Raw genomic sequence first — 13,229 nt, forward strand, 5'->3', positions numbered from 1 at the left:
AAAAAGTAGATACGAAAAATGGAGCTGTGATTTATTTTCACCTCCAAATATAGAAAGACAGTTTCCCCCTCTCTAAGATTTCCTCTTCCTTCTCTTTAGATATGTCCCACTGCCTTCGAATCAAGCCAGCACTCCAGCGATCCCAGAGATCTCACCACCAAGGCAGACGAGATGTATTTGTAGGGAACATGAACCAGTTTAAGACCATTATCAAGGTGATAAAGGACAGGCTGTCTCTTACCAGCTGGCACAGACAGCTTACTAGGGAGAGGAGATGGTGACGGAGCTCAGCCTCAAACCCTCCGTGCTTTCTGCAAACCAGGCATCCCTCCGATGCCAAAACTTTGCCGGGCGGAGGCTGCCGGGGCGGGAGCGGGGCTGCGGGGWGCATCACTCCTCCGGGATGCTGGCGGTGGGATTGATGATGTCCTCCCGCTCCCGGCAGCGCCCGCGATGTGATTTCTCCCTGCCGGCGGCACCGCTCCCAGACAAARGCTGAGCTCAGCGCCCGCGGGCGGCTGGACCTGGGCTACCCACGCTCACCCACGCGAGCGCTCCGGCCGCTCCTCACCTTCCCCTCCACCTCCCCGGCAACATCCAGCAGACGGATCAAAGCTCATCTTTTGTCATCGAAAGGATTAACTCCCCGGGGAGCAGCGGCGGAGGCTGAGCCTAYGCTCCCGCCACGCATCGCCTGCTTCGCAGCACGCTCAGGAGTTGTGGAGCCAACCTCCCGGCGGCTAATCCCCCTCGCTGCTGGAGCCGGGGAGGCTGGGAAGAGCCGGCAGGGCTGCGGGGCGAAGGGACAGGAGGGAAGAGGACGGGGAGGAGTGTCCACACACACACACGCACACGCGTGCACCAGCACCCCGCACACGGCATCGGGCAGCGGCACCGGCTCGGCGGCTGCTGGCGAGGAGCTCCGCAGGGAGCCCAGCCCTGAAGAAAACAAGCTGGAGCATCAGGCGGGAGGATCTGCTCGCTTGGAAGAGTCTKTAAGGTAAAACCCGAGACCGGCCGCTTCTGGGCTTAGCTGGGGACGGGAGCTGGGCTCCCGGCCGGCGTGCTCGTTGTCTCTGACTCGGTTGTGTTTTTAAAGGAATCGATCGGGAGATGCCGGTAAAAGAAGTTGCTGAGAGCCGAGCTGGAATGGCCAGGAGCTGCGCGCCGCCGGCCCCGTCACACACCGGGAGCAGCTGAACTTTGTGGGGTCTGAACATTTTTCTCCTCTGCGAACGCTCTGGGCAGCGCTAACGGGAGAGTCAGGACGGCACCACACACCTTGTGCCGGACCGAGCCTGGGGCAGAGCCAAGGGGGGATTTCTGTCTCGCCAAGGACCATCGCCTCTGAAAGAAAAAAAAAAAGCTGGAGAAGGGCAATTTATCTTTCTTTTCCAGATGACTGAAAATATCTACAGGCTCCTGTCTCTCCGGTTTTCATCAGTGAGTAGCATAAGGGAGAGACGGCTGAGGAACAAAAATGATATCGGTCAAAATCATTCCAGCACCTACTTTTTCCTAAGGAACTTCATGCCCATAGGGCTTTTCGGGCGRCATTTCCAGGAGTGAGACCGAGGTACCACAGATGCATCCCCACCGGATCATGTAAGAATTTGCAAATGAGAAACCTTCCCCATCCAGACCTTCTCTGCCCGCTTTGCAGTACATGGTTTGGTGTCAGCACAGCAATTCTCACCTCTTTCTCTCCTTTTTAAGTCTCTCAAGCTTGGAGACCTCTTTCCTCATTGCAATTATGATTATTTGCAACATCAGTGCCATCAAAGATTGGAGCACTTTCCTTTCCCAAATCCTCCCCAGCGTTAACAAGACTCTGAACTTGGTACAGCAAGTGGAAGCCACCACCAGCTCGGTGGTAAGCGTCCTCCAGGACCCCGAACAGGACAACTACCTGTCCAATAGCCAGTCCATGAACTCCAGCAACTTCACAGCAGGCCTGGACCACTTGTTCCAGTACTCATACTCGGACAATGACCAGCTCTACAAGGAGTACAAACCCCCTCCTCGAGAYGCCATTCCTCTGCCCAAGGCTGTCCTCTACCTTCTCATGGCAGCCCTGGTGGTGGTGGCAGTGGCGTACGCCATCGTCGGGCATCTCATCAAGGACCTCATTTACGACTTTGTAGGTGAGTGTGGGCTTCGTGCRTTGTGTGCTTGTGGCCAAAAGGAGCCTTGTGCCAAGCCTGGACATGCTGGCTTGTGTCTCTGATTTGGGTGGGGTTTAAACCAAGTCTTGACCCTTTCACATTTGGAAGAGTGTTAGATTATTTAATGTGCTGGGTTCTCCAAAACAAGCTCTGTGTTGATCATCTTCCCAGAGAAAATCCTTGGGTTCCTGAAGGAACAGCTCTCGTGCTCGTGTGCGCRTGTATGAACGTGTGTGTGTGAGTCTGTGTTGCCAGAGGACTGTAAAATCCCTCRGCCAGTTTCAGCTGAGCTTGGATTAGAGGTCTCCAACATGAAAAGTTTCATGGCAACAGACACCTGAGCACGGGATAACAACCCACCAGTGCACTGTGAAAGAAAAGCTGCCATGGGAGCTTAACCCCTTATTAGACAAGAGTGAATCTGCAAACTCCTAGGAAACACAGCTCAGCAGTCTGGTTCCCCTGTTCCCTTAGAACAGCCATCACAGCCCCTGCAACAAATCYATGCAATGACAGCCCAAAGAAGGTGCATTATTTTGACGTTTGTCTTGCTGGCTCTTTGGTTTCATCCTGTTGCTGTCCCTCGCCATCGGGGATGAGAGCACARACACTCTGCTCTGGCTGCTGTGGTCAGGCAGCGGGGCAGGCAGAGGTGCTTGGCTGCTGATGGCAAGCCCTCAGGGATACTCTTGMTCTTTGCCCCAAAATTTGTAAGGCTGGTCATGCTGGGGAGTGCRAATGTGCCCGATTCCCTTCTGAATCCCTGGTACTTTTGGCCCTCRCACCCTGACAGCCAGTTCACCCTGTCCTTTTGGGAGTCAGGCCTTGCTTCAGGGTGCTGGTGACAGTTTTCCAGCTTGGATAGGGAGCCARAAGGGATCCCCAGAGGGATTTAAGCTCCTGGTTCCTGCAGATGTGCATAGCCCCCAAAAGCTGCAGAGAGAAATGTCCTCCACAGGGCAGCAGGGCTGAAATCCTTTGCACATCCTTGCTCTGAGCTTGACCCCCAGTCAGGGTTGAAGCGCTGCAGGCTCCATCTCTGCAGGGGGAGGGAGATCACACTCATCTGGAACAAAATCCACGTGTTCATTCACGATTCCTCTTTATCTCTGTGCTCCTGGGACRCAGGAGACACACAGCAGCCAAAACTCTGAGCGGTGCCTGCGGGTGGGCAGCACCCTTGCCCTGCTGGTGGGAGCCCTTTGGGCAGAGGGWCATGACCGGGCAAGGGCCAGCAGATCCAGGACACAGGGATTTAGAGAGGAGTTATTTGGGACGAGAAAGGTCAAACCTCCTGGCAGGGAGCAGTACTTGGGGTCTCACATGAGGCTGAGCCAGGAAAACRGCAGGGAGCTGCTGCAGAGGAGCGTTTCTTCACCCCAGATGGAAGGGAAGGGATATATTGTCTTCAAGTGTTAAATTTAACACTTAATCAGCAGCTTGCTGGGACTGTAACATCACCTTGCTCTGCAGCTCATCTGATTTAGAGCTGCCATCCCCACAAAGGTAGGCAGTGGGCACGGCACCTAAAAATGTACCCTCTCCTGCCCCAAAGGACCCGGTCAGTCCAGGATAGAAATTCCCCCGAGGTGGGGTCAGTCCAGTCCCGGTTCCCTGCAGAGCAGACACCCCTGCCCCCATTGCTGGTGTCCCTGATGCAGGAGAACACAGATGTGGGTGCTCAAACCCGTCTTGGGTGTGTACTGCAAAGCACGGCCAAAATCCACACAAATGCCAGGCAGGGARGGGGGCTGCAGCCGCTGTCAGATGTGCTGCTTCCAACTCGGCCCCGAMGCTCCCTGGTGACCTTTAACCTCAGCCTCTGCGTGGGATGAGGTCAGCAGGGTGCCCCTTCCCTTGCAAAGCCCTTTGAGAAGGGACTTTCACAGCACTACAGCCATCCCAGGGGCTGGACAAGCAGAGGGATGAGCACAGGGACTGCCCGCTTCCTGMCACTTTGGAAGAAGCCTTTTCCCARTTTAACACMCCTTGCTGAGGGCACAGCATCYTCCCTGCCCCAGGTGAAGGAAATATCTCTCTGAGTTAGGGTCAGAAATCCAGATGTGAGCTTCTTCCCCCTCCAGGCAGAGAGGAGAAGGTATTTTCCAAACTCCAGCAGCACCCCTCAGTGCCGAAGGCTGCCTCCAGCTCAGCCTAGTTAGCACTCCAGGCCCWTCTTCCCACAGTTTATACACTTAAAATGAGCCAGTCCTCGGAGGAAAGCGGATGAGACCATGTTTGTGAGCACTGCCAAGGAACAGCCTTTAAAGAGGTTTCATTTGAATGAGTTTGCATAAAATTACTTTAGGGACAGGACAGAGAGACCAAGGGATAGTAAATAAGAAGCTGCTCTATTAGCTGCCTTATCACAATGCCTGGATTTATATACTCGGCAGCAGCTCCAGCCTCTGCTATCAGCGTCTCTGCACTAATCATGTTTAGAAATACACAGGGAGAGATGGAAATAAGATGCCAAAGGGCTGGAGCCTGTTTCAGGGAGATTAAAGTGTGAATAGTTAATCGCTACTTTAAACAGTCACTCGGAGGCATCAGGGATGATTATGACTCCTCAATAACAGCTTGTCAGACATGGCTTGGGGAGTCAAAAGCATCACCCGGCCCYCTGCACTCACAGGAACAACGAGAAGCAGGTGCTGGGCTCAGTTTCGGATGGCAAAGGGGTTCTYGGGATGCTGTCAAGCTCTTCCCCTGCGAAATCGAAACAGGTATTTGAGACACCGACACCTCTCTTGCAGATTCTTCTTAGAAAATCAATTAGAGCTTGCCCAGGCATCCCCACGGGGAGATGAAGGCTGCTGCGATGCCCAGCGGGCTGGGGAGGAGTGGGAAATGGGAGGCTGCATCGGAGAAGGAGAAAAGATGCATTGTCAGAGAGAAGGAAGGCAGAGCACCTGGATATGGATAGGAGGGCTCTGAAAGGTCCCCTCTTCAGCGCTGCCTGGACAGACCTGGCCAAGGAGAGCCCCAAAACACCTTCATTCCTCTCCRGTCCCTCCCTGCTTGCTCTGAGCTGACAAAGTCTCTCGTTTTGACTTTCCCCAAACTCATCAGATGTCCCTGCTCGGGGCCGGAGGCGAGCCCCCCAAGGAGGGAGGGAGGGAGAGAGGTTCTTGCGTGAGCGCAGCTCAGAGCCGACCACCGGCCCAGGCAAATTGGGTCGAAGCGTTTGGAAAGCTGCTTAACTCGGGAGCGCTGGAGAGCTGCCAGAGCCGGCGCTGCGGAGAAGGGCTGGCTTGGCAAATGACAAGGCTGTCACCATCGTACGAGGCGCCTAATTACCGCAATCCTCGGGAAGCAGCCCGCCCTCCCTCCTCCGTCCCCAGCAGTTCGCTGAATATCGCTCTGATTTAAACGTTAAAAAAAGAGGAGGAAAAGGGGGGAAAAAATAAAAAGTTTGACTGGAAACAAAGCCGTTGCCGTGGAGACTGCACGCGTGTGGTCCCCGGGAAAGGGGAGAGCATCTCGCTCCCGCATGGGAAGCGCACGGAAGGGTCTGACGGTGTGCGTGGGAGCGGTGCTGTGCAGGGACACCTTGGCTGGTGTCACTCAGTTCAGCCAAGGTCTCCTCTGAGCTGCTGATCTCCAGAGGAGACCTTGGAGGAAACTTTTCCTTTGGGAAWGGGCCCAAGGCAGATGCCCAGCTGGGGCAAGGCAGGGCAGGTTCACTGACACTGGCAGGACTGTGCTGGTCGATGGCTTTGGGGCTGCTCAAAACCCTGTGCCATCCTAGGAGCAGTCTTTTTTTCTCTTTGCCCTTTTGACCCATCAGTCATATTTTTATTTTTCAGCCTTATCTCCAACCACCACATTTCAGGCTTCTTTAGGAAAYGGTCTCCTTGAACAAAGAAACTGTGCGTGAATGTAGCATTGCTGAAAATAGCTGCTGGGTGATCCTGCAGGGACATGGGATCCACTTTTAATTGCTCCACACAGAACCGCAGGACTCTGAGGATAATTCAGCCCACRGCAGGGATTGCAGACAGTGTCTTAGGCCCATCAGAGAGGACTTATGTGTCTTCTTTGCAAGCTCCACTTTGAGAATAATTCCCTTTCCTCCCAAAGTTGTGGGAAAAGCAGACACCACATCAGGTTCCSTTCTGTTTCCCCATCTTGGTGCTAATCCCGCTCTGACACTGATCCCCTGCCTGTTTCATTCCTGGTTCAGGGGGTGCATCAGGGGTTTCTTGGCTGCTGTTCAGGGAAGCAGTGGCTGCTGTAGSATGGCTTTCACCAGGACAGTTCCCATTCCCTCTCACGGGCGGGGGCTGTCGGCCGAACACACGGCTGCAGTGGTCTGACCCCACATAAAGGGCCGACTCCAGGACAGCTGCAACTGCAGCCAAACTTTTGGAGCTCAGAGCTGGAGCAGAGAGGGGTGGCTTCCAGCACACAAGGCCAGGGATCGACCGGACCTCAGGGATGCGCCATCCCATCCCATCCCATCCCATCCCATCCCATCCCATCCCATCCCATCATCCCATCCCACAGCAGCTTTCCCTTCCCAACTGTCCTGTGGGCCAGGGACAGGCTGTGTCAGGTTATTGGGGAAAGGACTGTGTTTTTATTGCAAGTGCTGGTCTTTTATGAGCTCAGACCAARCCCAGCTTCTCAGTCTCTGGTCACCTTCACTCTGCATCTGGGGAGAAGATCTGAGGCTGGACSATATGGATAGCAAATATCCACCCCCAGGAGCATGCCTGCTTCCCACCTACCACACCTGAGTCACCCCCTCTCCCAATCCACTCTCTGGAGCAGCAATGCCGCCCGATGGATGGGGCTGGGATCAAATGCAGCCTTGCTCCAGGGTTGCTCCAGTGCAGAAAAGCTGTTTTTAAGGGAATATCATAATTAATTGAGTACCTTTTTGTGTCACCTCTTTCCCCAYCAGGCATTTCTTGCTGGTAACAGCACTGCAGAGGGATAGTGTCCTCACCTGTCCATCAGCAAAGCAGTGTGCTCATGCTATTTGAGAGGCAGGACAATTTTGACTCAGCCAGCACGGCAGAGCTGACAAATTTCTGCCAAACAGGGAAGGGAGAACAAATCCCAACATTAAATTCATTCAGAAAGATGTGAATCTGAGAGAGAAAAGGGGATTTCTAACAAATCACTGATGCCAGGGGCAGATGTAGATTTTCCATGAGAACAAACCTCGAGTTATCTGCTGATTTTGCTAATGAATAAGTTGAGTCTGTCCTGCAAATGAGACAGATACGATGTCCAGCTGTGACTGCTGCATCATGTCAAAGACATGAAGGATGCCCTTGAAYTCATGTCCAGCGGGAATGCTCCGGCCAGAGCTGGCCTTGCCTTGCTGCAGAGCACAGTGTGATTGCCAGGTCAGGACTCACTTCAAAGAAAGAAGTTCTTCTGCTCCTGCTGATGGGAAAGGAGCTTTTTTAGCAGCTGTTTTCACACCCAGCTCCATTTAAAGCAAAACTAGAGCACGAGTTTGATTGTTCATCAAACATGTCACCCCTTCCTTTGCTTGTTTCCATCTCGACAGCGGCTGTGAATGTCTCACTCACCAGGCTGCATTTAAATTTCAGCCCTTTCTCCCACCTCCTTCTGCTCTTCTGCTTGGGATGTCTCTTTCCCAGCAGCTGAAGTGCTTCATGGACATCCCTGCTATCAATGAATGTAGAGAACCTGACTGCATTTCATCCCTACTAAGGATGGGACTGGGCATAGGGCAACCCTGTGCCCCTCTGCATGGGGACATCAGGGGCTGCTCCCTGCTGCCTGCACCATCAGGGGTTTCTGAGCAAGAACCATCCCTYCTGCTGCTGGTACAAGAAGGGCAMACTGYGACATCTGGGAAACCCCAGTGCTTTTCTTCCCCAAAATACATCATATCCTAAGGGTCCTGCTTCCAGGGGTGCTGCTGAAGACTCAGACAGAGCCAGRGAGGTGCAGTGGCATTTTGTGCCACATCACCCTACTTTTTGTGGATAGTAATAATAATAATAACAGAGGAGCTATTCCACAGCTTCTGCTTTGCCCAGTCTGCTCTATCTCCTCTCTCCAGCTGCTTTGGATCAATCACTCTGTATCGATCTCACCCACCTCAGCACTTCCCACCTCTCCATTGGCCCTGCAGACCCCAGCACGCACGCTGAGCCTTGGCAGCATCTGACAAGCAGAAGAGGTGTCTCTGGGTGAGATGCTGCTCCCCCAGCCTGGCAGAGAAAGTCACTTTGTCCCTCTCTTTTATCCAAGACATTCACATGCACACCCGTGTGCATGCCCTGGATTTTGCAGCACGAGTTAGGAGCTCTTTCCAGTGGCTGGGTAGGGGCAGCCAATGCTTTTTGTCATCTCCAAAGTGTGACTGGCCTGGGTGTGGACTGCCCCAGGAGCACACTGTGTGATCCCTGCCCACCCAGCTCTGCCCTACGCTGTCCCAGCTCCATTGGGTGTCCTGGTTCAGCCTGACTTTGCTCACTTTCCAGCTGGAGAGTGTGTGAACCCATATGCGGACTTTGATCCAAAAGAGGATTTTGTTTTTCTCTCGGTGGCAATTACATCTAATTTTTGTTGCTCGTGCATCCCCCTGCCCACTGTGAGGGACAGACAGAGAAATCCTGAGGTGATGCTGAGGGCTGCAGCTCCCTTCAGCCGCTCACCACCCCACCTTGGCTCCCAGCYCTTTGCCACCCCCTGACCCCATCACATCCCCCTCACTGTCCGAGGTTTCCAGCGTGTGCTTGCGCATGACGTGAGCTTGCGCCTCCCATCCCCTGCAAAGTTCTTTCCGCATCAGAGCCAGCTTTAATCCCATTGACGCCAAAGATGTGCAGGTCTCCTCTCTCCTTCATCCCTCCCCAGACATGCCATGGGTGACACCAGGAGACCTTGGTTTCTCACCCACAAACCACGAGGAGCCAGAGGGAGACACTGGGGAGGATCGTGGATGGCTGGGACGGAGCCGGCGGCGGCTGGCGGGGGACATGAAGGCGCTGACATTTTGATGGTTGTTTCTCCAGGGTCCTGCTGGCAGGAAATCTTCTGCCAGCTCCACGGGGCCTCGTTCCCCTCTTCCACACATGGCAACACGCTGAAGTTACAGGCCATAAATGGCCACAAATAACATGTAATTGTGTAATTACTTCACTCCTTACTTACATAGTCAAATCATAAAGGCATCGCAGTAAATACCCTCTAATGACAGCCTAATTACATCTTCCTGCAGATTACTGGGTAATTAGATCCAGCAGGCTCCAGAAATAATTCCCAGGGAAGCAGTGGTTCGGATTAGCGCCTGGTACAACCCAGCCTGCTCTTATCCGGCCATTAGACTGCGGCAGCCGCACACGGGCCACCTTCCCGGGCCACCCCGGACAGCCACGTCCCCTTTGGTGACAAAGCACCAGGACAATTTTCCCATGCAAATGGCTTTTGCTGGTGCCCTTGGCACTCTCCCAAAACACCCATCCCCTGCATTTCTGCCTTTACCACAGTGCCTCATCAGCTCCTGCTTCTTCTCCTRCCCACAAATGTCACCAGGGGTTCATCATCTGGCCACCAAATGCCACTTAGCCCTACTCACAGGCACATACCACTCTTCACTTCCTGTTGTGCACAACAATCCTAATCCAGAAGCTCCAGACATATTTGAGGACCCATCACCCCTTTCTCTACAGGTTTTTCCCCTTCTTCCCTGCTGCTCCCCCTGGAGTTTTACAGCTGACGTCAAGGAAAGGAAGCTGAGAACTTTAATAGTATTTGTGGGAGGCAATCTTGTTACTGCCTTCGGATTCTCCTCATGGCAAGCGGCTGCGTGGGGGCTGGAGGAGCCTGAAAGGTCTTGGGGGCAAGAGGCTCTGTCTGGGATGGAGCAGACAGGRCCAGAGCAGGAGGAAGGTGGTGGAGTGTTTGGCTTTAGTCTAAATGCAGTGAAGCCAAAGTTATAAAGTAAAAAAAAAAAACCTAAATGAGGCTTGTGGGCTTGGCTGATTTCCTTGGGGAAGGGATGGGATGGAGAGCCCTGTCCCTGGTGGGGCTGTGGGTTATGCAAGTGAAAGCTGAATGTCCTGGTTGGAGCTCGGAGCAGATGCAGGGCTCCCCAAAATCCTTGGGACCTCTTCTTTGCTGAGTTTTCTAATCCCTCTCACCAGCCCTGCGGTAGCTGAGGGAACTGAGGTGGTTCTTCTGCCTTTCCCCTTGGGCAACSAGCAAACCCTGCTAGCACGGTGATGAAGGTGAAGAAAACGGGAAAAACAGTCACTCTCTGGACATGTTGCCCGTGCTCAGTGTGGTGGGAGCTCTGTCCTTCATGGAGCCAGAACCCTCCTCCAGCCAGCCCACATTGGCAGTGGGGCACAACCCCCTCCACTCCCTGTCCAGTTCCCCTGCCAGGGCGGTCACCTGCCCTGGCTCCACAGCACGAGCATCACCCTGGAAGTTATATTCTGCACTCTTGGAGATGGTGTGGCCAAATGGCTTCAGGTTGGAGAAGAAATTCAAATATTGCATTGCAAAAACAGCAAAAATTTTGGTTTTCCTTGAAAGAAAGAAAAAGGAGAAGCTTTGGGGCTTTCAAAAARGCCCAAAATTTGACCTGCAGTGCAYACACTGAGCACAGGGAGGCCAGCAGGTCATTTCTGTCTCTCTGCTCACACCTGAAGAAATGTCTGGACACCACTGGTGAGCTGAGAAATTAGATCTTCCATTCCCTTCCTACCTGGCATCCCACCTTGGCATTTGCCATCATTCAGCCCCAGTTTTGCCGCAAAACTTTTCTGCAGCCCATGAGAGAGCCATCGTCTCCCTGGGATGACATTTCTCTGTCCCTGGTCCAACAGGAGCCTGTGTCCTCCACTGAAGAGCAGTAATTGGAATGCCCTGTGTGGGCAGAAAATAGCCCATGCCACAACAGAGAGAAATGGTGCTCCTTGAGATCCACTGGTGAATAAGCACAGATCCTCGGGAACAATGAAACCAGGCTGGTCCTTTTGTCTGCCTCCTGATAGCCACCTCTGCTTTATTTTGATAGCAGAGCTAAAGCAGGGGGTGCTGGTGCTCCACTGCTCACCACCACCAGATCCTGGGCTACTCTCTTTTCACCTGGGTTTCCCCAGCTTTGGGTATCCTCATTGCTGGTGCCCTCCCATCTCGGCTGGGCATGGTCTCTCACTGCCCAAACAGCCGAATTTTTTTRCAGATTGCTGTTTGGGAAGCAGCATCACCTGCATTCGCTCAGCTGCAGCCCCTTGTGCTGCATAGGATGTTTCAGTCACGTCATCCAGCAGTGACACTGTATTCTGGAGTGGCATCAGTCACCCCCAGGGTTGTGGCAGGTGGCTGGRTCAGCTCAGAGCCATGTCCTGGTGCTCCGGTGACCAGCAAGAAGTGCAGCCCTGAAGCTGCCATGAAGGGTTTGAGGCCCTGGGATGGCTGTAATTTACTCCCAAGGCAGAAAAACCGTGTCCCCAGCCCCATTTGGATACCACATAGTTATGTAATCATTCTCTCTGACASCAGAAACCCACTGTAGGACATCAGYGATGGCTAGAGACCCCAGGTGCACACTTCACTTCAGAGGCACTTAACCACTTAAACATTTCTCATTTTTGGGATTAACAGGGTGACTTTATTTGCCTAAAATGGAAAGGCTACCAGAAACCAGAAGCCTGAAAACCAGCCCAGAGCTGGGAAGAGCAGAGATCTCAGCACCAGGGGAGTGGARGGAGCTGAAGGGGCAGGGGTAGGCAAGGCACCCAGAGCTGGGGGTAGGATGTAGCAGGCAGCAGCAATTTTCCAGTCACCTCAAACTCTGGGAACAGCCTGAGGTAACCATGGTCTTGTTTTGTGCTTTTCCCTCCTCCAGAATGGATCTTTGGCCCCAGCCCAGATGACAACAGCAACAAGAGCGACATCAACTGCATCAGCAACAGCGTCAACGAGATGAGCGAGATGCCCGAGGCGCCGCGGCACCGGGACCGCCAGCCCCAGGACGTGGTCATCGCCATCGGCGAGACGTGCCACCTGCCACAGCAGACGTGACCGGCGCTGTGTCCGGCCAGGCGGGATGGAGCACGGGATGGAGCACGGGATGGAGCACGGGATGGAGCACGGGATGGAGAGGAGGGATGGAGCAGAGGGATGGAGCAGAGGGATGGAGCGGGAAGATGGAGCAGCGAAAGAGTGCAGCAGCCACCTTGCAAGAGCGGGCAGGAAAAGGAAGGGACATGGACAGAGCCGGCACTGTGGAGCAAAGCCCTTCTCCCCCTGGTTTTACCAGCCTCCAAGGACCTTGCCGGGGTGGGTGGCATCACCCCTTCTCCCAGGCTTGTCAGCCCTGTCCTGACATCTGCCCTYGGGTTTGTGACCCCCTTCTTTGTTCCCTGTGAATAGCAAAAAAAGAAAAAGCAAATGCAAAATACACCCACCAAACAAAGCTTGCAAGAGAAATGAGCCGGACAGAGGCTGGGCGGTCCTTTGGCGTGCAGCCAAAGTGGTGTGGGATTGGGGTGGGGAAAAGGGCAAAGGAGATGAGTAGGCTGCAGAGAAATGGGGGTGTCTGCATTTCTGGGGACAGGACACAGCAGGGAGCTGGGAGCTGCAGAAAGGCACAGAAAGATCAGCAGGGGACAAATCCCCCAGTATGTGGGTGACCTGCCTGAGCCATCACTCCTGCCTGCAGTTTTGCGGCTCCAGCTCACAGCCCATGGCAGCAGGAGTGTCCTGTGGCTCTGGGACAGCAGGGTGACAGCCCAAACTCCCCAGGGAGCCTTCGTCCTCCATGCCCGTGGCTGTGCCAGGGCCATGACATTCCCTCCACCACATCCGTGCTTGAGCCCAGCACCCCCTGACTGGGAACAGCTCTGTTGGGACTGGGCACAGCTCTTTTTTCTGTGGAATGTTGCTGGAGAGGACAGGGACCCACCTGCATGAAATCCCGACTCTTCATGGGGGAAAATATCCCTTATATGTCTGCATCCCTCCCAGTGTGTATTCTGGATGGGATCCCTCCTAAATAAGCCCCCAAATTCTGCCCCCCTGAGGGGTGCTGGCTCTGTACTGGGGTCAGCCCCATGTGCA

General features: G+C 54.0%; 1 protein-coding gene across 2 annotated transcripts; it reads left to right on the forward strand.

Moving 5' to 3' along the window:
* Positions 1-308: 308 nt before the first annotated feature.
* LOC130589275 (uncharacterized) lies at positions 309-12,625 on the forward strand. Of its 2 annotated transcripts, XM_057390552.1 has the most exons (4): positions 309-1,000; positions 1,100-1,605; positions 1,717-2,144; positions 12,016-12,625. In XM_057390552.1, exons 2-4 carry the CDS (start codon positions 1,586-1,588, stop codon positions 12,189-12,191), a joined length of 624 nt encoding a protein of 207 aa, XP_057246535.1. In that variant the 5' UTR covers positions 309-1,000; positions 1,100-1,585; the 3' UTR covers positions 12,192-12,625. The 2 variants fall into 2 exon arrangements, with proteins under 2 accessions (XP_057246535.1, XP_057246533.1); XM_057390550.1 differs by having other exon boundaries at positions 311-1,000; positions 1,100-2,144; positions 12,016-12,624.
* Positions 12,626-13,229: the final 604 nt, after the last annotated feature.

The sequence above is a fragment of the Malurus melanocephalus genome, unplaced genomic scaffold (assembly GCF_030028575.1).
Source record: "Malurus melanocephalus ecotype Western Australia unplaced genomic scaffold, MMel_1.1 scaffold_28, whole genome shotgun sequence".
Classification (NCBI taxonomy): domain Eukaryota; kingdom Metazoa; phylum Chordata; class Aves; order Passeriformes; family Maluridae; genus Malurus; species Malurus melanocephalus.